The 24,062-nt window shown below is 50.6% G+C and overlaps 1 protein-coding gene across 2 annotated transcripts in view; it reads left to right on the top strand.

Annotated features, from left to right (window-relative positions):
* GASK1A (golgi associated kinase 1A) overlaps positions 1–21,021 on the top strand; it is a 50,540-nt gene extending 29,519 nt beyond the window's left edge. Inside the window, exons 2-6 of one of the 2 annotated variants that reach the window (XM_019634005.1) lie at positions 2,715–2,919; positions 8,570–9,817; positions 17,952–18,074; positions 19,726–19,829; positions 20,518–21,021. In XM_019634005.1, the coding sequence (XP_019489550.1) occupies positions 8,609–9,817; positions 17,952–18,074; positions 19,726–19,829; positions 20,518–20,728 (1,647 nt within the window). In that variant the 5' untranslated portion in view covers positions 2,715–2,919; positions 8,570–8,608 and the 3' untranslated portion in view covers positions 20,729–21,021. The remainder of the gene's footprint in view (positions 1–2,714; positions 2,920–8,569; positions 9,818–17,951; positions 18,075–19,725; positions 19,830–20,517) is intronic. The other variant, XM_019634000.1, reaches the window with a different exon arrangement.
* The last annotated feature ends 3,041 nt before the right edge of the window (positions 21,022–24,062 follow it).

Here is a 24,062-nt window from a genome sequence, read left to right as displayed (position 1 = left end):
TCTTCGCCTAGCTTCCCAATAGCTGAGCTTGTAGCAGAAGGCTTATGTGCTATTATTTTGTTTGAGAGTGCAGTCTCGGGGAATCGCATGGAGAGTAGCAGGGAAGTGGGGAGAGAGGACCCGAGGATGCATTCATTGTTAAGCTGACTGCTGCTATGTGCAATTGTTGCATGACCCTATAGACCTGGCCAAGAAGCTGCATAAGTTGAATTCAGGACCACTCGAAATTTTCCACTGGCTTCAGTCTCCCAGTGATCAAAGGTTTGCTCCACTCGACATAAATTTCCCCATACTTCCGGGTTGCGTACTCCTCAGCACCACAAGCCAGCTAGTCATGGGGGAGCAGGTGAGAGGCACAGCACCTATGGTGAGACTGTCAGGATGCACCTATAGGTGGCAGAAGGAACCCCAAGGAGCCACTGCTGTGCAGCTTTGGCTTTTAATGGCTGCAGCAACAAACTGTCTCCATGACTGTGGAACAAGCCATGCTGTTGTTAGGGCTGATCCCATCAAAATGCAAATGCATGAATGTGTGTGTGTGTGTATGTGTGTGTGTGCTGGGGGGTTGCAAATAATTGAATTCACTACAGTTCGAGTCATGTTTTAAGCCAGTTTGTTGGACACTTGGGGACCCTTGCAATTATTTCAATGTTCAGTATGTAAATGCTCTCTTCAAACTCCTGTCTTCAGTATAGTCCTCCTGCCCTTAGTCGTGTCAAATGCCTCCCAGGACATAGATTCTCTGGCTTTCTCTCTCCATAGACTCCATCCCAGCCTTTAGCTGAGTGCAGGAGCTTACGTGTCTTAGCAGCATGGATCAAGAGATCTGGGTGTCTAGCTCCTTCTTAAGCAGACTTGCATCAGTCCTCTGGTTTTCGATTTCCCTTCACCCCTGCCTCTGGAGGTACCTGGTGGCACCAATTCTGAACATGTTGGGGGCCTGTGGGGTGAATCTTGCCCTTCTGCCTTCCAGTTTAGAATTCAGGTTTCTCGGGTCTGCTGAGGCCACTGCCACTCATTCACCTGCTTTCCGGAGTTTTGCTTACAGTTGCCTCTTCTATTCTCTTCGTCCTTATGGGTTTGCCCCTTAAAAAAATAAGAGTCCTTTGCTGTCATTTTAGTGAAGTTTCAGGAGGGAAGAGTGGGAATAGTGTTTGTTTAATTCACCATTTTGAACAACAGCACTGCTTTTCTAAATCACATTGCCTGGCCCTAAGCCAGCCCTTACCCAGGTGACCTAACATCTGTTAGGCAGCCCAGTCTTGTTTCTAGAAGTCTTGGCTTTTGAAAGCAAAGGCCTTTGTATGCTCTCCTGGGGCAGGAAGAGGCCTGCTCTCCGGGTTTGCTTGCTTGCCTGGAGAAGGGTGGCAGGGAAGGAGACAATGCTTTTTCTTTGAGGCTTCTGTAATAGCAGGGACAAAACTCCGGTTAATACACTGATGGAGTCAGCCAGACCCAGGTTCAAATCCCACCTCTGCCACTTAGCTATGAGGCTGTGAGAAGGTAACACAAGCTGTTTCCTCAGCTTGCCTCATTTTCCTCAATGCCCTACGTGAACGACAATGCCTTCCTTATAGGGAGGGGGCAGGGAGTAGATGAGCTGTTGTCAGTCGAGTACCCCGCACACGAGATGTCCGTAATGCTGGCTACAGTCGTCATCATGGAGTTCCCTGGAGGGAGGACCTCTGTGCCTCCAGGGCGGTTCCATCTGTGTCCCTAGACATGGTTGCCCTGTTCCTCCCCGGTCCTCTTCAGCCCCAGGCCTCCTGCTGAAAGGAGCTCTATGCCCTGATCCCCAAATTTGAAAACACTTTATAGCATTTGATGTCCCAACTGAAATGCAGCGAAGTGGGCTGAGAGAGTTAACATTTCAGTTTCTCTTACTGTTCTTGAAGCATTGTTTTTATTTTGGCCGAGCCTTTGCTGAAACAATTTCTTGGATTGCTTTTCTTATCTTCATGAGGGTGTGGAGACTTCACTGGGATCCTAGCTGAACGTCTGCCATCTCTAAATGTAACACTCTTCTCTGTATTGTTTTTATAGCTTGTATTCTTGGGGGGCTGTTCTCCCTGCCTCTTTTCTCTCCTTGGCTGAGAACCATCACTTCCTAAGACGTTATTTGGTCTTCATTGCCATGCCTAGCACTAGCCATTGCCATTTGTTCAACAAGGACGTTTCCATCACATCACAAGGTTACTGCATCCTTGAAATTATTCGATGGAAGAGAAGCAACAGAACCTGGGCAGACAGCCAGGGACTCATTTGCTTGGGGGTAAATGAGATTCAAACCTGAGCCTCAGGAGAACTACAAATTACCCCCCTGCTGTGGGCCTTCAGCCACCCCCACCCCCCACTGCCGTAAATTCCCAAGGCCAAATATCAAATATACCTGTAGTGCCTTGACCTGTTCAAAAATGGTTTTCTTCAAATGTGCCAAGGTGAACATTTGCTTGGGCAGATTAAGGAAGGGTGGGGAGGACATGAAAAGAGGCTTTTCATTTTCAAGAAGGACTTTTATCTGTGCTTAAGAACCCGCTGTGTGGACCACCATTTACTTACTGGTGGCTTCTTGGACTTAGCCCCCCTTTGAATTACTGCAAGTCACGGCTGTGGAGCCACAGGAAGTTGTTGAAAGAGGCAGCAAAGGGGAAGTAAAATCCCAGGTTCCTTTCCTACGGCTCGGCCCCTCCCTAAACTCCTCTCTGTCTCCCAAGGTTCTCGACTCAACCTCCATCACTCTGGTGGAGTGAAAATCACACAGGCCCCGGGAAACATTCACATCCTGCCTGCCACTGACCCGCCGTGTGACCTCCAACAAGGCACTTCTCAGAATCTCATTTCTCCAACTGTAAAGTCACCGCCTTACTTAGGACATATCTTGGGAGGTTTTGAGAGCGCCTGGTACGTGGTCTGGGCTTGGTAAGTGGCTATTGTTAATAGGATCTGCTGTTGTCCCCTCTCAAGTCAGATATATTCCGTTTCCTGGTTACAGGCTTGAGGATGCTTAAGATGAAAGCAACTTGGGTGCCTTCTGGTTTTGGACGGAGCAGGAGGAAGTAGAACCCGCCTGGTTTTGAGATCCCGAGACCTAATTTGAGGATAACGGATTATTAGAAACCTGCTTTTGATGTTACCTCTTAAGATTTGAGTGGGGCAATTTTCTCATTGATATTCTTCTATTTCATAAAGAAGGACACGGGACATAATAAAGTTATTTTCATTTTGGAAGGAAAATAAATGTAGCCTGAAAACGTTTTTGTTTTCCCTCAATTTGCCCCAGCGCAGACAGGCTGCCACCTACCCACATGTTACTCAAGCCTTATTTTACAGATGATCTGACGAGTCCCACAGAGGGTAAACCTCCTTTTTGAGCAGGGCCCACCCCTAAGACCCAGGGCAGCCTTTCGGAATCAGCACGGGAGCAGGCGCTGTGGGTGGCAGCCCCTTCCCAGGGTGGCACAGCGATTAGGTCACCAGCTCTGGAGCCAGACTGCCTGGGGTCCTGTCCTGGTGCCGCCCATGCTAGCTCTGGGAGTTTTGGGCCACCCTGATTCACTGGGCCTTGTTTTCCTCACCTGTAACATGGGATAATAATACTAATACTTACCTTGTAAGACCGGCACACAGATTAAATGAGTTAATAGAAGTGGTTCAAACAGCCCCAGTGAACACTGAATACATGTTGGTTATCATTCCTTTGTTTTTTGTTTTTTCTTTTTCCTGGATATTGGCCAGGCCAGAAATTACAGGGACAGAAGTCCTTCCTTGTCTTGAAGCTGCCGATGTGGAAGGAAAATCACAGCTCTCCAATGTGCTGAGTAAGGGAGCCTGGCCCGGTGGTGGCTTAGGAGACAGGCAGCCTGGGGCCCTGCCCAGCGTGGAGCAGACAGCTCCAGCCCCCCAGAACCTCGCAGATCTGACTAGGAGGGGAACGTCATGTGCCTGGAGGTTCTCACGGGCTGTGCCTGTCGCCTTCGCCCCCAGAGCCCTGTGCCAGCCCAGCTCCCCCTGCCTGGGGCCTGACCCTGGGTTCAGCCAAGGGAAGGCAGGGTTTGACCAGGTCTAGCCCGCAGCCTTACTCACAGGACTGACATGTGGTTCCAATTCAGCCCTCTGACAGTATGCTCATGGATTCCCTCTCACACCGCCCATGGTTTCGTTATGAAAATTATTTTAACTGATCTTTAAAAAATGGAAGAGGAACTCCAAATCTCGACATTTCTGTTAGTCTCACTCAGAGGCTGAGTAGTGACAAATCAGTGCTCAGCCAGTGGGGGTGTTTAGAAGAGGGCAGAGGTCAGGGGATGTTTTGAGTGACGACTCCAGAACCAGAGCCAAACTCACGTCGTCGTTGTCATCGTCATCGTCACATGGCTTTCCTCTGCTCCTTCCCGCACCCAGACAACTCCCACCAAGGAACACTTGACAGTTGCTTTGTGATTTTGTCTGTTTCCATGGGAAGAGGCACGTAGGATCTCTCTCTTCTCTCCACCTTCCCTGCCTGGCATGTTATGCCTCATCCATGGCGGTTTAGTGGAGGACCCGGTTTTGTCATCTTTTTTTGACAACTGGAAGTTGAAAACAGTGGCTTTGCCATCCATCAGTTCCTCTGCTGTGGGAATGATGGCGTTAAGCCCGGCATGTGTCAGGATTCAGAGCAGGGCGTGCTGGGAGGCGGTCCGGGGAGCGGAGAGCTGGTGCCCCAAAGTGAGGCAAAATCCTGACCGGATTTCCCCAAAGCCGAAGAGCATCCTTTCCTTGTGACCCTTTAGAAATGAGAAGAAGTCTCCTGCTGGCTGTTGCAGCGCACGCACGCTGTAACTGAGTCCTTTCCTCCAAGTTTGTTTCTCAGACTGTCTGTGCAAAGGCCTGCTGCATTTGTTGGAATTTTTTTTTTTTAAAGTCCTTTTCAAAAAACTTCTCTATTTGACAGGAGGCTCTCCTTGCCACTTGCCCCTCTTATGGGGGAAACTGGTTGGTGGGGTTTACCTGTGGCCAGGTCCTCGGTCATGGCAGCCTGAGCCCCATCTGTAGTGACAGCACGATGCCCTTATCAGTCAAGGGAAAGGTGCTACACTTCATTACCAAACTGCCTAATTGTTTTTTTCTCAGGTATACAACCTTATAATTCGATATTTGTATACGCCACCCAGTGTTCACGACTGTAAATCTAGTGACCGTCCATTACCATACAATTAAATTGCCATATGGTTATCTGACCAAGGGCACACATTGCGCCCAACAGAAATCACCCAAGGGTCTGTATTAGCTGGGTTTTGCTGTGGTAATGCTGCCTCGCAAGTAGCCTCACCATCTCAGTGGCTTACAGCAACACCCGCCTTGATCCTGGTTGCAGGGCTGTGGGAAGGCTGGACCCAGGGGTGTGGTTGGGTTGACTCCGGCCTGGGGGTTGGGTTCAGGTCTGCTCCAGGCGCCTCACCGAGGGTATGCTCCTCTCATGGTGGAAGACAAGTTGGCAAGGAGACAAGTCAAACCACACAAGCACATTTAAAGCCCCCACTGGACAGGGCATGTGTTATGTCCACTCACATTCTCTTGGCAAAAGCCAGTCATATTGCCAAGGTCAAGGACAGTGGGCGGGCAAGTGTACTCTATCTTCAGTGAAACCATGGCCAGGTGAGGAGGAAGAAAGAACTGTGAGCAAATGCTACCAATGACTCTGTCTTTGTCTTCCACCCAGTATGGGGCAAGGACAAGGAGTTGGGTGGTGGCTCCTGTCCCCAGCCCAACACAGCCCTCCAGCTTCTTAGAGGGGTGGGCTGTCTACTGATCTCCAACCTTCCCACAGTTGCTAGGGAGCCCAGACCCCACTCTGGTCAGTATCCGTCTTTCCCTATTAGCCCCGCCACATTTTCCCCTCCTGGCTCCCACCCGGTTCTCTCCTCTCCTTCCTGCATGCCTTTAAGCCCAGCAATTCCTTCCTGTTTCATCCTGGATATCTTTGGAGGGAGCCTCTGCAGGATGAGACTTTTCTCACAGCCAACGTGGCCTCCTCCTGGCTTACACTTGTGTTTTTATGATGAAAGAGTTTCTTTTTCTGCCTCTGCCTTGAGCTGTGCTCCCAAATATCCCCCCCCCTTTTTTTTTACTCTGACATTACAATGTGCCAAAATTCAGGAAGGGGTGGGGTGGGGTGGGTATTTTTCAGATTCCAGAAAGGTAGAGGGGGCTCAGAAGGTAGGGACAGAAAAACCCTGAGCCCACCCACCACTCATTTAAACGTACCAAACCACGTAGTGGGCCCTTGATTATCTCGACGCATGTATCTCCCACGTCAGTCCTTAGGGAGGCATGGTCTCACTCGCCCCCGTTTTGTAACTGAGGAAATGGGGCAGAGAGGTTGTGTACCTTGCCCATTGTAAGAGCTCAGAAGGGCAAATGCTGGTCTAGAAGCCCAAAGCCCAGGCCACATGCTTTTCCACTACTCTTTTTTCACTCCTCATCCTCTGCAGCTGTGGGTGGATGTGACTGCTGGGCTAGGGGGCATCTTCTCTAAGGAATTAAGGGGGAATCTTGGTGAAAGGGTGGGAGGCGGGGATTTGAGGAAGAAAGAGAAATAGACCCATGGTAGAGCCAGACAGGGACGGTCACATACCGTTCCCCTTTTCCTCCTGCCACCATCATCACAGGGCAGAAAAGACCATGTGTATACTTCAGATGGGCAATCGGGGAAGTGGGGGCGGGTTCAGCTGGCAGCTGTGCAGCCATGGGGTCAGTTGGGTTCCACCAGCAAACTTTCTAGTATATGATGCGTCATCCCCCTTTCTCCTTTCTCTAATGTACTCTTTATTATTCAGCTGAATATTTCTCTTCAGAGGATGTTTTTTCAGTTTGATCAAAGCTGCCTTTCTTTTCCCAGAGCTTCACTTGGGTGGCCCTGTGGGGACATCGGCTCCTGGTCGTTTTGAACCTCTCTCTCTGCACAACTGCACAATTGCCAACTTTCCCCAGGTTGTCTGAAGCCAAGTAAGGCCGACAGAGGGATCAAATCCTTCGGTCTTCTGGAGACATTTTAAAAAGATGATTTATTTCTCCCTCGTGGTTTCCAAAAGTTGGAGAACACAGACAGTGAATCCAACTTGAAAACCTATTTTTCTTTGTAGACGGGGAAAAGAATCCAGGCAGACTCTTTGTCCATGGCCATTTCTCCTTTTGGTTTGAATTCGAAATATTAGCATTCTTGCCGGCAGTGTGAGCCTGGGCAAATCTGGGCACTCTGGGCCTTTGGTTTCTCATCTGTAAAATAGGAATGATAATAATTCCCGTTTCCCTACGTTCTTGTGAGGATCAAAGGAGATGCCAACTGATAGACGATGATCAACAAGAAAGAATGGGACCCAACGACTTCATCTCGTGGGGTCTCCTCTATAGAAATCCTCCCAGTTTTCCCTGGAGCTGGATGTTTAGTGCAGCGTTGTTCGTTATAATAAAAATTGGAAATGATCAGACTATCCTTCCTGTGGAGGAAAGGGCAAAGCCATTACGGCGTATTTCCGTGTGAACTATTATGCAGCTGTTCAGTAACTTGATTGAAGAAGACAGACATGGAAAAGCCTCAGGGCATATTGTTGTGTCAACGAAGCAATGATGGGAGCAGTCACCTCCTTAATGCTAAACTAATTACCATGTGTAAGGACTGGAAACGAGTCTTGAGTCCAAAACACAGGGGCTCAAATGGCTCTTGGCAGCTCTGCTCTCCTGTGGTCATGCAGGTTCCCCAGCTCCTTCCCTCTGGTGGCTGCACGGGGCCCAAACGTCAGCACCACCCGGAGAACTTGGTAAAACTCAGGCCGCTCAGCCCATTTCCTGACTGAGTGGTTGGGAGGGCGGGTGGTGCTGAGACTTTGCCTTTCTGACAAGTTCCCAGGTGATACTGATGATGTTGGTTTCAGGAGCCACTTGTTGAAAAATCACTGCCCCAGGGTGGGTCCTTGCCGACACGGGCAGAGCTGGTGCTGCCACATCTGTGACAAGAGACAAAGGGTGGGCAGCCAGCTTCCTTGTGAGCGAGTGGGGCAGGCCACAATGGCTGACTCCTGACCTGGGCAAGGACTTAGTCACGTGGCCGCCCCTGGCTGCAAGGCAGTCTGGGCACAGCCATCCGTACCTGGGCAGCCGTGTGCCCTGGAAAAGGGGAGAGCAGGTTTGTGGGAGACAACTAGAGGCCTGCCGGAGTGGCCCGGGGACTCACGTGGAGAGGAAAAGAGAGGGCCAGCGCTCGGCGGTGGGTCAGATGTGGAAGAGGCTCTTCTGGTGCTTGGTGATCAGTGTTGTATGGCGGGTTATTCAGAGGGGAGCCCCACGTCTACCCGCATGCATCAGCAAAGGCTACCCTGGAAGGTGAGCAAGCTAAGCTTTGATGCAGGGGAGCTTCGGCTGCAGTGCCCATTCCTCTCTTAAACGCAGCTGGGTGTGACCGCACCCCAGCTCTGCTCTTTTCCCTTTGTAGGCATCCAGATAAGCCTTCTTCACCATCCACATTGTTTTGTGGGTTGGGGCTGACGTTTTGCTCAGGTCTCAAACTTTCTGTTTCTACCCCACCCCCCAGGCGTTTGGGCTCTGGAGACAGCTGCGTGGCAAGAGGCGGATGGTGGTGGCATTTTGCCTCTTAATGACTCTGTCTGTGGTGGCTGTCACCCATTTCCCTGCACAGCATCCAGACACCACGGAGCCCCAGCGGGTAACCGGCACCCCTGCCCCTCACAGCCCACAGGCTCTGAGCTCCCGCCGGAGGCAGCTGGCAAGAAAGCTGCGGTTCTGGAGAGGCTGGGCCCTGCCCAGGAATTCCAGCCTGGTGTGTGCTGAGGAGCAAGGCCCCAGAGGAAGAGTGGACAGCAGCAGGCAGTCCCCGGGAGTGGACAGCAGGAGCCCAGGGAGGGTCAGGAGGGACATTACTTTGGGATCTCTAGGAGAGTCGAGACTCGGTACCCAGCGTCTTGTGCTCCTGAGCAAGGATGAGGTCAAGGGTCCAGGAGACAAACGCCTAGGCCCCGCCTGGCATGATGGGCTCACCCGGGAGGCACAGAGTGAGACGGGCATCCTGGTTGGCCCCCTCGCAGGGCAGTGGAGAGCTACTGCTGGACCATCCCCCCAAACCCACCCAGTGGAAGTGCCAGGAGCTGGGAACAGAGCCTTGACTGGTGCGCGACAAGCAGGGGGTCCCACCCCGGGCACGGAGACTCGGCGGTGGCCTGGCTCTGTTGGGGAGCTGCAAGGATCCATCTGGTGTGCCTCTGAGACACCTGCGCGGCCGACTGGCTTGAGGACTGGCGGACAGGTGCCCCCATGGCTCACAGAGCACGATGTGCAGGCCCTCCGGCTCTTGGCCCAGGGGGAGGTGGTGGGCAAAGCCAGGGTCCCCGGCCACGGGCAGGTGCTACAGGTCGGCTTCTCCACCGAGCGTACCCTTCAGGACCTGTCTCCTGGACTCAGCCAACTCTGCTCCCAGGGGCTCTGTGGCCTGATCAAGAGGCCTGGGGACCTGTCCGAGGTCTTGTCCTTTCACGTGGACCGAGTGCTGGGGCTGCACCGGAGCCTGCCTGCTGTGGCCCGGCGCTTCCACAGCCCCCTGCTGCCCTACCGCTACACGGACGGTGGCGCGAGGCCTGTCATCTGGTGGGCGCCCGACGTTCAGCACCTGGGTGACCCAGACGACGACCAGAACTCGCTGGCCTTGGGCTGGCTGCAGTACCAGGCCTTGCTGGCACGAGGCTGTAGCCGGCCAGGCCAGGCCCAATGCCTGGGCATCCACCACGCCGAGTGGGCACGCCTGGCACTCTTCGACTTCCTGCTGCAGGTATGTGGGGTGGGGCTGGGCTGGAGAACAGCAGAAGTAGGGGATGCAGGGTGAATCGGGACACAGGAATTGCCCACCTGAGGATGGATGGTGACTCCCCCCACTCCTCGTCTTTGGACCAGCAAGCACCTGGTTTTGTTACTTCTCTGCCTCTGTGTCTACCTACCCAATGGTATGCTGGAATAGCTCATATTAGCTCATGAGTGGCCGCAGCCCCTTCAGAGGCTGCCACGCTCTCCTTACTGCCTGACACCCGCCTGCTGTCCCACTCCCAAACCTCTGAACGGTACTTGTCTGCCTATAGGCGTTCGTCTCCAGTCACTGGACTGGCTGCTCCCCCGCGGTATTTCCAGCCCCTCCAGTCTGTATCTCCATGGCTGCTTTGTGGAAGGAGGAGAATGCAGCCTGGTGGTCGGCATTGGCTTTGCCATTAGCCGGACCGGGATTTGAACCCCCCCTCCCCAGGCCACTTCTTGCTGTGTGACACTGAGCAGATTCTTTCCTCTCTCTGAGCTTCCCTTTCTCACCTCGAAAATGGGACTGGGTGTCCCTCGGGCCTGATCATTTTAGCACATGTAGCTCCAGACTAGTACCTGCCTGGAGCCCACGCTGCCCAGCGTGTGACAGGCTGGGAGCTGAGGAATTAAAGCCCTCCAGACAGTGTGACCAATTGTCCAGGTTGGGACGGAGGGGTTTCCCAGACCACAGGACTTCCAATGCCGAATCTGGTGGGTCCTGGGCAAACAGGGAAGGCTGGCCATGCCCCCTCCAGGAGCGACACCTCTTTCTGGGTGTGTAAAGCTCAGTTCCCTGGCTGGGTCACTCGCCAGGGCGTGTGCTACACATCTCCCTGAGTTCCCTACCAGGATCGAGCCCCAGGTCCCCCCAGTGTCATGGCTGGCCCTTCTCACTCCCTCCCTCTGCTCATGGTTTTGGATTAGCTCACAGACAAACTGCTTTTGCTTGAATCCTTGTCTCGAGGTTGGTCCAGATGATAACACTGACCTTGTGTGGTGTCTGCACATGAGATCGTTTGTAATACAGTGCCCTGGTGGGTGGCACACACCTAATAAGAAGCAGGCACTATGCCCAACCCTTTACAGGAACGACCTCATCCAGTTCGTGGCACACTTACAAGTGAGCTCTCACACTTACCCCTATTTGAAAGTTGAGAAATTGAGGCCCAGAGAGGTGAAGTTCCTTGGCCAAGGTCACAGCTGGTGGAGCAGAGAGGCAGCCTGGATGGTCTGACTCCAGAGCTCACACCCTCAATCACAGAGTCACTGTTAACCTGGCCATGACTGAGGGCAGGAAAAGGGACTTTGCAGGGATGCCCTGGGGCCTTGAGATCGGAGGCACCTCCTTGCCAAGCCCCAGTCCAGCTGATGTGCACACAGCAGCTTTCTGCTCCACACAGAGCCCCTCTGTCCATTTCGTGGAGTTGCTGTGTGGGACCCTTCCTCAGCTGCCAAGGTCTGCTGTGGGGACAGAAGTCTCAGCAGCCAAAGCACACACAGGTTGGGTGTGTGGTCAGACGTGACTCGGCTGGCCCCGTGCCACCTCTTCCCTGGTCTGCTGAACAGCGGTCAAGTCAAACATCCCTGTCTGGCTGACGCCGCCTTCCTCGAAACCACTGGCAAGTTGGAGAGAGGCGGGGCTGTGGGTTTCCAAGCACAGGAAGCTGAGGTACCTTCTGACCGGGAGCTGGGTACAAGCTCCACACACAGCCCACTCTGCGGTGTGCTTGCTCCTTTGTTTTATTTTATCCAGTATAAAGCCTTGTCTCTGTGTGTTTGTGTTTCATAGCATACCATTTACCCGGACACAAAACCCACGAGCGCTGCACACTTACACATCCCTTACCCCCCACAAATCACGCCCTGTGCTTTGCAAAGCCCACATAGTGTATTAGTGATTATGGATATAATGCTGCGTAACAAACCTGCCCCAAACTCACTGGCTTAAAACACCAGCTCTGTTTTCCTTGCTCCAGGGCCTGTGGGTTGGTTGGGTGTTACTGAGCTTGGCTCCCAGCTGAGGGTGGGCTTGGGTCTGCTGTTCACTTCTCATTCTGGAACCCAGGCGGTACCATCCGGGGCAGATTCTCCTCGTGGGGAGTGGAGGAAGCTCAAGAGCTCAACCAAACTGCAGGAGCACATTTAAGGCCTCTTCCGATGCCACTTCTACTAATATTCCTCTGGCCGGTGGTCAATGGCCAAGCCCAGTGTCAGGGAGGGGACGCACACTCTGCCCAGAGTGGAAGGGGGAGAGGAGAAAATATTGGGCAGCAATCAAATTAATCACACACATCCCAAACAGACACATCGTACCCTTCCTTATACAGGAACCATATATGCCCACATGTGCCACAGCCAAACACACACACGCACGCACACCATTCACGTGAACCACACACCCACATATACTCCATACGGTGCCCAGACACTGCTGTGGGCATCTGGGGGCTCAATCCTGCTGAGACCTTTGGGGGAGCATATAGGACATGACTCAAAGTTGTCCCACCTAGGGGCCAAAGAGGCTGGGCTATTTACCCACCAACTCTGAACCATCATTGGTTGAGACAGCTCCTGAGGGCGTGGACCTCCCGTCCCATGTGCCAGCCTGGCCATGCGTGAGCCAGGCAAGCATGTTCTTGCACCCAGAAAGGAGCCAAGGCAGAGAGCCACAGGCACGTGTGGAACGCCATTGGTATGGACAGGAATCGTGAGCGCCAAGCGGATATGGGTGGGGTACAAACAGCATCTGCTACTTATAATGATGTGAGGTGAAAAACAAGTTTCAGCAGGCCAGTGTTTCCAGGTTCCAGCGAACTGGTTTCTTCTGGATGAGACTGGCCCATTTCCTTTCCAAGGAGCCCATTTCAGTCATTGTATATTCCCTATTTTGAGTCCAAACCTATGGCTCCAGTTCATGAGTGTCTCCTCTGGCTTGGTCTACCTGGGGCATCGGGTGTTTCATCAGTTAGAGAGGAGCCCAGATCTTGACCAATGTCAACCTCTCAGGCTTCCAACCACAGGCCTGAACTGTAATAATAGCTACCATTGATGAAGTGCAATGTCTGATACAAACCACATGTGAACTCATCTAAGTCCCAAGAGATGAGTGCTATGATGCTCCTCCCTGTCTCACAGATGGTGCCGCCAAGGATGGAAAAACAACCTGCCCGGACAAGGGTTGTTTGAAGGGTGACATTGAGCCTCTTTCATATGTTTAAAAGCGGGGCCTAGATTAGGGGTAGGTATGATAGGCAGACTTCTAAGATGGTCCCCAAGATCACTCCCACCCACCACCCACCCTCTGCCAGTATTAACCCCCTTTCTTGAGTGTGGGCAAGACTTGTGAATATGATGCACTATCACTCCAATGAGGAGGTTATAATCACTTCACTTTGAGTTAATTAAAAGGGAGGTCATCCTGGGTGGGCGTGAAGGACCAGAAGAGTCCTTCAAAGAAGATGAAGCACCTGAGAGATTTTCCCGCCTCAGAAAGAAAGTAAACAGCCTTACTACGAACTGCTTGTGGGTGAGGGAGGCTTCTGGGAGGACTCAGATTCCCGGGGACCTAATCCTATAACTTGGAGGAATGGTTTCTGCCCGCAATCCAAATGAGTTTAGGAGATGACCCCAGGCTACAAATAAGAGGTGGGCCTGGCCTCCACCTTGAGTTTAGCCTGTGAGACCCTGAGCATAGAACGCGGCAAAAATGTGAAGGACTCCTGACCCCCCCACACACACTGTGAGATGATACGTGTGTTCTTTGAAGCCACTAAGCTCCTGGTGATTTGTTATACATAAAAGAAAACGAATTTATGAGTCAAGAGAGGGCCCCAGGCGCAAACACTGCAGGGGGCGTTCACGCTCAGGCAATTATTCCCTGCGCTGCACTACCCTACAACCCTTTTGTTTTCATTGTATTGTAATATTTCTCTCAGGTTCAATTGTCATTAAGCTTTATTTATAGTCTTTTTGCTATGCAGAAATTTAACAAATTTTTACGTTGTTAAAATTATCAAGCTTTTCTTCTGTGACTTGTAGGTTAGTATATCATGTTTTCAAAGGCCATTCCCCAATTCGGGGTTATTTTAAAAATTCTCCCATGTGTTTTGTTATGTCTTTGATCCATCTGGAAGTTATTCGGAATTAATAGAAAAGAGGCTAAACAAAGATTTTTATTTTTTTCAGATGGCAACCCAAATGTCCCAGCAGCATTCACTGAATAATTAATCTTTTCCCCAGTCTGAAATGTTGTCTTAACCATATAGTCAATTTCCATATGTACATAAGTCTATTTCTGGACTCCATTCTGTTCCAGAGAAGGGTCTATTTATATGCCAGAATCACACTGTTTTAACTATTGCGCTTTATATTTTATGTTAATAACTAGTAGGGCTTGGGTTTTCTCATTGCTCTTTTTTAGAATTTTCCTGATATTCTTGCATACTATTCTCATGTGAAATGCTTGTTACTTCCTTTTCCCTCCTAAGTCCTTTTGGGAATTTATTGAAATCAAATTAAATTTGCGTGGACTAAGAGAGAGAATTTATATCCTAAAATATAGAGTCCTGTAGCCAAGAATAGAATATGTCTCCCCATTTATTCATGTTCCTCAGATCATCTTGATGTTTTCTTTAGCCGGATCCTCACTTTCATGTTGGGTTATTATTCCTGAATATTTCATCTTCCGTGGCCATTGCAAATGGGATCTTTCTTTCCATTTTATGTCCTGGCCGGGAGCACTTGGTCTGTGTGAAAGGTATTATTTCTATATATTAGTTTGGTTACTGGCCATCTGCTAACTTCGTATTGCTTCAACGGTTGCTTGGTTTGTTCTGGGTTTTGCAAGGCCGTGATCATTTCATCCGTAGTGAATGCAGCCTCTTCTCCTTGCCTCGTCTTTCTCTCTCTTACCTCACTACATTGCTGGTGCCTCCAGAGCAATGGTAAATATTAATAGCATGATGGATGTTGACTTGTTTCTGTAGACTTGGGACAATTTCTAGTGTCTTGCCATTAAGCATCATGCTGGCTTTTGGCTGAAATATGACGAAGCACTATTCATTATTCCTGCTTTATTGAGAATGTTTATTGTCAGGAATGGATATAAAATGTTATCAAAGGCCTTTTGAATATCCAGGGAGATCACAGAATTCCCCTCTCTAATGTGTTAAAGTGGCGACTCTTGTTGGCCTCCTAATGGGGGCTCATTCCTAGCTTTCTTGGTGGGAACCCACTTTGCTGTGGTGGCTGCCGATTTTTGTGTTGATGTCTAAAATTTAGAGTGATCTACAGATATCTTTTTAGATAAAATCTAGTTCTTCTCAACCCCTCTCCTCAAACCCCATCAGCCGGTCTATTCACCCAAACCCTAAGCTGGTTTCTCTTGCAAGGCTGCAGAGAGGTGTGAATGGGATAGAGACAGCAGTGATGCTGGTGGTGTCATCTGAGTGATGCTGTCTTCTGACACTAACCAATTCTCCAACAACCCAATTCAATTCTGATGCTCTCTCCCTGTAGTAAGCGTCAGATCGCACAGGTTAACGGGCTCAGTCCCACAAGACTTTCCCCACTTCAGATGCCAGTTGCACATCCTTGGCTAACTGTTCTTCTGACCAATTGCCTATAAATTGGGGGTCCTCAGGATTCCCTCCTCAAGTTCGATAATTTGCTCGAACAGCTCACAGAACTTAGGAAAACACTTTGCTTAAGTTTACCGGTTTATGATAAAGGTTACAAATGAACAGCCAAATGGAGAGGTACACAGGGTGAGGTCTGGAAGGATCCCAAGCACAGGAGCTTCTGTCCCCATGGAGTTGGGGCGTACAACCCTCCTGGCATGTGGACATGTTCATTAACCTGGAAGGTCTCCAAATCTCATGGTTCAAGAGTTTTTATAACCTGATCTCCAGCTCTCCTACCCTTCCAGGAGGTTGGAGGGTGGGGCCAAAATTTCCCACCCTTTATTCACTTGTCTTTCTGGGGACTAGTCTGCTTCCTGAAGCTATCTTGGGGCTCCCCTGAATCACCTCTTTAGCATAAACTTAGGTGTGGTCAAAAGGGCTCATTATAAATAACAAAAGACGCTGCTATCACTCAGAAAATACCAAGGGTTTAGTAGGAGCTCTGTGCCAGGAAGGTGGACTGAAGCCAAGTGTATTTCTTATTGTATTACAACATCATGGTCATCTCCGAGGGACAGACACTGTGTCACGGCTTTATTGGATGAAAACGACTGCCGTATTTGCCCCGGGGAAGCCCCTGGCTGTTCTGCATCATCAGTGGGAGGGGCTGTCCCAAGATCCTGCCAGAGCTGGGAGTCACAGGACACTCCCGAGTCCTGAGGACTGAGAGAGGGAGTGGGTCCTCCCTTTCTGTGCGTGCCATCTGGTTTCCTGCATGCTGCATCCCTGTCCCCGACTTTCGCTCCCCTTCACCCTGGCTCTGTCTCCTTTAGCTTGGTTTGGACAGTTACCCCAGCCAGAGTGTGTTACCTGGAGCTGGTTTCTAGGACCCTAGGCTGGCGCCTTCCTCTCCAGTGCTGTTCCCAGGCTTCCCAATGCAGACTCGCCATTCTGCAAAGGCAGGACCTGTGTCTCCATCCTGGTGTTCCGCACACAGGACTCTTTCAGGAACCGAGTACATTTTGCGTCCTGAGAGTTAGGCAGCCGATTCACCATCCTGACTGGTAGAGCCCAGGGGTCCCCCAGACCTCCCTTTACTGTGACTCAGCCACCAGTTTTAACTGCAGATTTAAGGAGATGATTCAAACCCTTGGTTCCACAACCCGTGAAGCTCTCCTAGGAGCCATCTTAGGAATTGGCCTACTCCTGTTTCCCACACCAGGAGTACTGCCTTGATTTGCCCCACGCCAAAGCCTGAACTCAGAGCTCGGCCCCTTCCGCCACAACCACCATCTTCACTGGGGGAATGGAGGGGGAGTGGGGAGCCACAGAGGGCACCTCTCAGACCCTCAGCCTCTTGCTGCTCCCTGCTTCACCTCTCTCCTCCTCCTTCCACAGCAACAAATGGATTTTTTCCTCTTGTCCCATACAAAGCAAGTCCTCCCACACCCAGACCTCTTGAGATCTCACCTTCTGCTGTAAGCACTCATCAAGGTATTGTATCAAACCAAGTTTCCTTCCTGAGAGGGAAAAGGGTGCATCTTCTCCACCTCGCCCACCCTGTAAGTGACAGTGACGCCCTGCTGTCCCCAGCCCTCACCTCTGTCTCTCCTCTACTTCCTAGCACATCCCAGCTTTTCCAAACCACCTTCCCCCTTCGACGCCTATCCCTTCCCTAGCTTTCTCCCGCAGTGAGACCCTCCGTCTTCTACCACAGGGGACTCTGCCAGCTCTGCTTTTAAGATGGTCCTTTCTGGCCCTCTGTCCATCATGTGCACAGCAGATAACATCCCCTGGAGGTCAGGGCTGAGGTGGAGTCACATTTCTCCCTAATTCCTGACCTGCTGCCTGTAACGCTTTCCTCCTGAAGAAAGCTGCTGAAAGCAGGTGAGTGGGAAGTGTTGTTATGAGAATCCTCTCATGCACTCTAAAACACCGCTGTGTGTCATCTATACGCAAGGCACAGCTCTGCAGACCAGACCCCACACAGCACCTGAGAATCCCCACTTGAGGCTTCCAGTGTGAAATGAGCCCGTACGGGGAGTGCGCGCCTCCCTCCCCACTTGGACTTGGATTCTTTCCTGCTGCAGGTGGAAGGGCCGTCCACTCGGGAGCTGTCTAGACGCTCATCAAAGGACTTTCACTTCCAAAAAAGGGAGGACACCCTGATGGAGCATTTGCTGCTCAAAGAAACAGTGGTCATGTGTGGGTCTCCCCAGGGAGACGGACGACCAGCGTCCAGAGGCCCAGTGGCCTCGGCCCCGAGGGCAGGAGCAGCGCTGTAGATGCAGCAGTGGGCGTTAGCTGGAAATCCATGTTGGCCTGAGGCGTGAGCAAACAGCTCTGGTGTGCAGGGTCGGCTGGCCAGAGGGGCAGGGCACCAGCCATTACAAGCAGCAGGGCCGCTGAGCACGTGACTGGGGGCCAGTGGCCTGATGCTGGGCCTGGAGGAGGCAGGCACTGTCCCCACGCCCTCAGAGGATGGTGTCCCCACAGGTCCATGACCGCCTGGATCGCTACTGCTGTGGCTTTGAGCCGGAGCCCTCAGAGCCCTGTGTGGAAGAGGGGCTCCGGGAGAAGTGCGGGAACCCCGGAGAGCTGCGGTTGGTCCACATCCTGGTAAGTCCCCTGGTCACCCAGACTCCAGTCCTCCCGTCTCCTTCAGAAGATGCTGTTAGTGTGTTTCAGAGACCCCGTCAGGCTGGGGGTTCCCGGTCCTGTCCTTTTCAGCAGCAGAACCCTTTGTTTGAATAATATGAAACTGACAGACGTGGAGCTTTGAGAATATGGTTGATGTGGGTGTGGGTGGAGATGGAGCCGTTTTCACCCACTCCACTGTCCCCGAGGGATGTCAGGGTAACGCTAGGGCTTCTGGACACAGAGTGTGAGAACTGTGTCTAGTCGGACATCCTCCTTGTGCCAGTCAATGTGGAAATTATGACTTGAGCCAGGAAGGGTGTTTCCAAGGCCACATGGCTGGTTGGTGGCACGACAGGGCCTAGGACCCCGATGGCTCCCAAGGCTGGTGCTGATCAGAGAAACACTGTGCTGCCTCCTGTTAAAACCAGAGCCCAGGGTGGGAAGTGATGTGCTGAGGCCATCAGAGAGAGGGGATGGCGTGGCAGGATAGCCACTCCTGCACAAGGAGCAAGGTGCCACCTGGGGAGAGTTTCTCTCGCTCCTCCCCCAGTGAGACCTCTCGCTCCTCCCCCAGTGAGGCCTCGTGTCTGCCCATCGTCACTTGGCCAGGTGCTTTGGTGGGTAATCATCAGCATGGTGCCTCGAGCTGAGCTTCAGGCAGGCCACACCAGCCCTGGTGGAGCTGCTGGGTGGTGGGAATTCTCCGTCCCCTGCCCCCCAGGGCCATCTCTCCTCTTCCCTGGTACAAGGTGAGGCGTTTCTAGCCGCCATTTACCCCTGGTGGGCAGCCATTCCTTAGGACTGCAGATTGCAGAGGGAGGAATCATCAGGGTTCAAGAAATGGATGCCTGATGAGGGAGAAGAGGCAGAGCGCCGGGAAGCTGGGGTCCTGGAGACCAAAGTTCACAATTTAAGCCAAGGTCACTACAGAGAATTATGGGAAATCACCATGGAATCTTGGAGAATGCATAAGAAAGGGGTGTGTGCATGGGGGTGGGAGGAGGAGCCCGGAAGAGATGGCCTGTCATCCCCAACCACACCATCATTTGAAGGTGCTAAAAGAGTTCCCTGCTGCAGATTTTAGTTTTGAAGAGGTTTAGGAGACGCTGAACTCTTCTCCCGCGAAGATGGAGTATGGGCAGCGCTCCCTGAGGATGAAGGGTATCGTGTGTTCTCAGCGATGCTCAGGGGAACACCCAGGTGCATGGGGGTGGGGGGGTGAGCATCCGTGTGTGATGCATCCTCCAGCCACAGCCCTGCTGGGCAGTTTAGCTCTGCCCCTGCAGGTGCCCACCCGTGCTCCTCACCCCTTTGCCCACCAGTGCAGTGGGACCTTGTGCAAATTACTTAACTTTTCGTGCCTCTGTTTCTGTAAAATGGGGCTCACACTTCTAAGCGGCCCCCTTCTAAGGTTGCTGGGAGGGTTCATTGATGTGGTGCCTGGAAGCACTGAGCATAATGCCAGCTTAGAGTGAGCTGACTGCTCAGCGCCTGGGGACCTCCTGGGCAAGTCACAGGGTGGGACTGACAGCGCAGGCCCTCCCAAACCCTTGCACCCTGACGGAGTCCATGGGCACCAGCTAGGCTGCATCCTTACTCACCTCTGTCTCTGTCCATTTTCTTCCCTGAGGTCCGGAGCAGTGATCCCTCTCACCTGGTCTACATCGATAATGCTGGCAACCTTCAGCACCCTGAGGACAGGCTGAACTTTCGGCTGCTGGAGGGCATAGACGGGTGAGAGTCAACAGGGGAGGGGGGACTGAGGCTTGATGGTCCTGCTGTAGACCATGGGCCCTTAACCCGGGGCTTCTGAGAAGTCCGCCGTCCATCAGACCAAAGCTGTTGGATCCGAGCCTCAGGAGGGGGTGGGGAACTCTGGGAAAGCTGAGTGGAGAGACAGTCAGCAGGCCCTCCAACGCCTGGATGGAGCGCCTCCGCCTCAAATACCCAGAGTGCCGCCTGGTCCCATAGAACACGAGCTGCCCTGCCAGGGTCGGGGCAGGCCAGCCTTTCCCGTGCCCCAGCTGGGGGAGCTAGCCTGGCAACCTGCCTTCCCTGCTCACCTGTGGCAGGCAGCTCCGCCTTCCTAAGGCTCTTTCTGGCATCTGCCAAGCAGAGCAGCAGGCATTCCACCAGGGGAAGCAGTGTTGACGTGCCCGGCTTCTCTATGGGATGGGACCGATCCGAAGGTTTTATCCCCCGCCTGCTTTCACAGCCAAGCGGGTGGGAGGGCCCCTGCTTACTAGTGGGAGGGCCCCTGCTTACTAGTCGGCGGAAGTGGCCCAGGGGACCCTGCAGTCTGACTCTGCCAGGGTTCCTAGACGTGTAAGTTCTGGCCATCTGGCTTCGTCTTTCACTGGAGCTCTCTGAGATCACTCTTGCTTTCCCTTTCTGTTTGGGCGCTTGGGGGACCTTCGTCCAGGTTTCCTGAATCTGTCGTGAAGGTTCTCGCATCAGGATGTCTACAGAACATGATGCTCAAGTCACTGCAGATGGACCCCGTTTTCTGGGAAAGCCAAGGGGGGCGACAGGGGCTGGAGCAGGTTCTCCAGACCCTGGAGCGGCGAGGACAGGTCCTGCTGGGACACATCCGGAAGCAGAACATGACTCTCTTCAGGGATGAGGACACGTGAGCCCCGGCCACTGCCCAGGCAGGACTCTTGCCTTGCTGGCGGGGTGCTCACAACACAAGCGGATGAGCACCTATCCTCATGACCACACTTTCTTGAGTTTACCCATCTTGAAGACAAATGGGAAAAGCCAGAAACCACAGGACACCATGGATGTCACAGGGTGTCACCTGCTTGGGATGGTGGAGGTGGTTGTGGTTGTGGGTGTGGAGTTTTCAATCTCCCCACATTCCTTTCTGCCTTCTCAGCTCTGGCTATTTACTTCCTTGCACCAATAAATACATTCAAGAATGTTCCATGAACTGTTCAATATACTGTAAAATTGTGCATCCCACATGCATATGCAGAGCAGGACAAATGTGTGTGTGTGTGTGTGTGTGTGTGTGTGTGCGCGTGTGTGTGTAGATGTGTGTATGTATATGTGGCATGTGTTTTTGCCTGCACACATACATAAGATGAGCCTAATAAGGTCTTCACAGAATTGTACGTGTGGCCCAGAACTGCTCTGGCTGAAAGTAGACTCAGGTCTAAGAAATGAAACACTAAGCATTTTGTCTTTATCGGCTTTAGAGGTTCAATTCTTATTATGTTTTTGGCTTAAGAATTTTACAAGTAATACATGCTCACCAAAAACAAATTCATAAACAGTAGATGCACATAAGATAAAATGTGAAAGTGCCAGAAACTGCCTACAGATGTATGTGCATTTTATTTACACTCACACTACATGCAAATGAAACTATAATAAAAGTAGGATCATCTATGTTAGCCAACTCACTTTTTTTACTTTTGTATATTTTCTGGTTTCTGTATCAGCCATCTGCATTGACCCAATTCTCATTGACAACTACATGGAATTCCAAGGCAGACACGTGTCAGATTTTATTTAGCTGTTCCCATTGAGATAAACATTAGGTGGCTCCAATTTTTTACCAGTTATAAACAACGCTACCATGAACATCTTTGCATAGTGTGCAATTATTTCTGTTAGCTATAGTCACATAAATGGATTTCTGTGTCAAAGGGTATGTATAGGCATTTATTATTTTGAGACAAAACCACCAAGTGGCCCTCCAAAACGGTGGTGCCAATTTACACTCGTAGAAAGAGGGAGGGGACTGACTTTTCCCAACACCTCACCGACACTTGCTATTCTCTAACTTTTTATTCAACTGATAGGGAAGCCCACATTTAAAACTGAATTTTCTTAATCATGGATGAAGTTATCTTTCCAATTATGTACTAGTCACTTTTATTTTCTATGAGTTGTCTTTTTCTTTTGAGATTTTTGTTCTTTCCCTGTTAATTTGTTAGAGATGTTTGAATTTAATTACTGTAATCAATCTTCTCCTTGTTAATTATGTTGTAAATATTTTCTTCCAGCCTGTCATTTGTCTCTTGACTTTGTTTATGGAGTCTTTTGCCAAGTGGAAAATTTTAATTTCCATGTAGTCAAATCTGTTTATCTTTTAAGTCTCCTGAGTTTCATGCCTTCTCATAAAGGCTGTCTCTATTTCAAGATTATTGAAATAATCTCCTATGTTTTATTCTAGTATTTACATAGTATTTCTTTTACATTCACTCTAAATCCATATAACATTTATATCTGGGAATGGTATGAGGTAGGGATCTAAGTTAAGTTTTATTCTCCCCCTGTATAGGTAGTCAGTTGTTCCAACATCATTATTCAATAGTTTACTTTATCTCTGCTGGTCTGAAAGTACACCCTTGCAATATACTAAATTCCCTGTTCTGTTGCATTGACATTTTTTCAGTTTCTGCCTCAATATGACACTGTTTTAATTAAAGTTATTTAATATTTTTCTATTTGGCAGTGCAAATTCTCATCTTTTTAATGTACTTTAATTCTTATCTTTGCTATTTTGGTGCATTTTTCTTTAATATGATAGTGAAGCATGCCACCCCCCTCCCATTGTCCTCTAAATCCCATTAATGTCTTGTTTGGGATTGTGATAAATTTATAGGTTAATTAGTAGAAATCCGACTCATTTGCAATATTGAGTGCTCTCATTCAGGGACATGGTTTACCCATTATTCTCTAATGACTTCCAATAACATTTTAAAGTGTTCTTCAACAAGTAAACTCTTTTTAAAGATATTTTATAATTTTTATTGATGTTTAGAATGAGATATTGTTCTTGATTAGATTTTTCTAGCTATTTCGATGCATATCGTGGAGGTTTTAAATAGAAAATCATACTTTCAAATAATGATAACTTGACGTTTTTGTTTCACAGATGTGAGTGTAAGCAGGGAACAACTTCAATTATTTTTGTTGTCTTATTACTTGGGTTGGGATTTCTGGAGGAAGGTTGAATAGCAACAGTAGTCAGTATCCTCATCTTATTTCTGCTCTAATGGGAACACCTCTAGTGTTTCACCACTGATTATTATCAGGTTTAAAGAAATAGTTTCTAATAAATATCTTTCATTAAGGTAAGGACATTTCTTTTTGTTCTTAACCCAAGAACTCAAACCACAACATCTGCAACAATCAGTCCAGAATGGCTCAGTCTTGGTCAGTAACTGCCAGCTTCACTAGTTTTTGTCTCCACTTTCAACTCAAGATGAACAAGAGAAAGCCAAATATGCACCCCTAACCAGTCACATAGGAGGCCCCACTTCTAGTTACCACCTCCAACTGCCCCAGGCCCACAGCCTCCAATCAGAGCATCCCTGAAGCCTTCCGTTTCCACTAGAAAGCTTTCGCACTCTTCTGCCTGCCTTGGAGTCTCTGTCGAAGGCAAGGGATGGTGCTCTCTTGTTATTATTACAAGCTGTGAATAAATAGCTTCTCTTTGGGTGATCTCATTTGGGTGGTCTTTATTTTCACACCGCTTGGCTATGAGGCTTAGAGGGTAGTCTAGGTGAAGGCAGCTGGCCAGCGCCCTACAGGGAGGCAAATTGAACCACACCCCAGAGCAGGTTTTCTTTGCAAGGAAATAGGCTTGGGTGGCTGCCTGGGAGAGAAGGGGAAATCGGCCCAGTGAAGGGTGAGCTGGCTGGCGTGTGGTGGTGGTGGTGATAGTGTGTGTGTGTGTGTGTGGTTTCTCTTTGAAGATACCAAGCCAGAATCTTCTTGTCAGTGAGCAAGGTCCTAAGCTTCCCGCAAGCACTTTTGTGTCCTGATGTGAACAGGCCTGCTCAGCATAAAAGGGAGGAACATGGACAGACCCTGCGTGGCCCCTTCCAGCCTGCCCAGAGCATGTCAGCTGTCTGTGGCATCGTGGGACAGGGCCCAGCTCTCCCTGTTTAGCCCACCCAGCAAAGACACCATCTCTGATGCTCCCTTCAGCACTGGCCTCTTCCTCCCTGA

The sequence above is a fragment of the Hipposideros armiger genome, unplaced genomic scaffold, assembly GCF_001890085.2.
Source record: "Hipposideros armiger isolate ML-2016 unplaced genomic scaffold, ASM189008v1 scaffold_18, whole genome shotgun sequence".
NCBI classification, from domain to species: Eukaryota; Metazoa; Chordata; class Mammalia; order Chiroptera; family Hipposideridae; genus Hipposideros; species Hipposideros armiger.
This window is presented reverse-complemented; position numbering and strand designations above follow the sequence as displayed.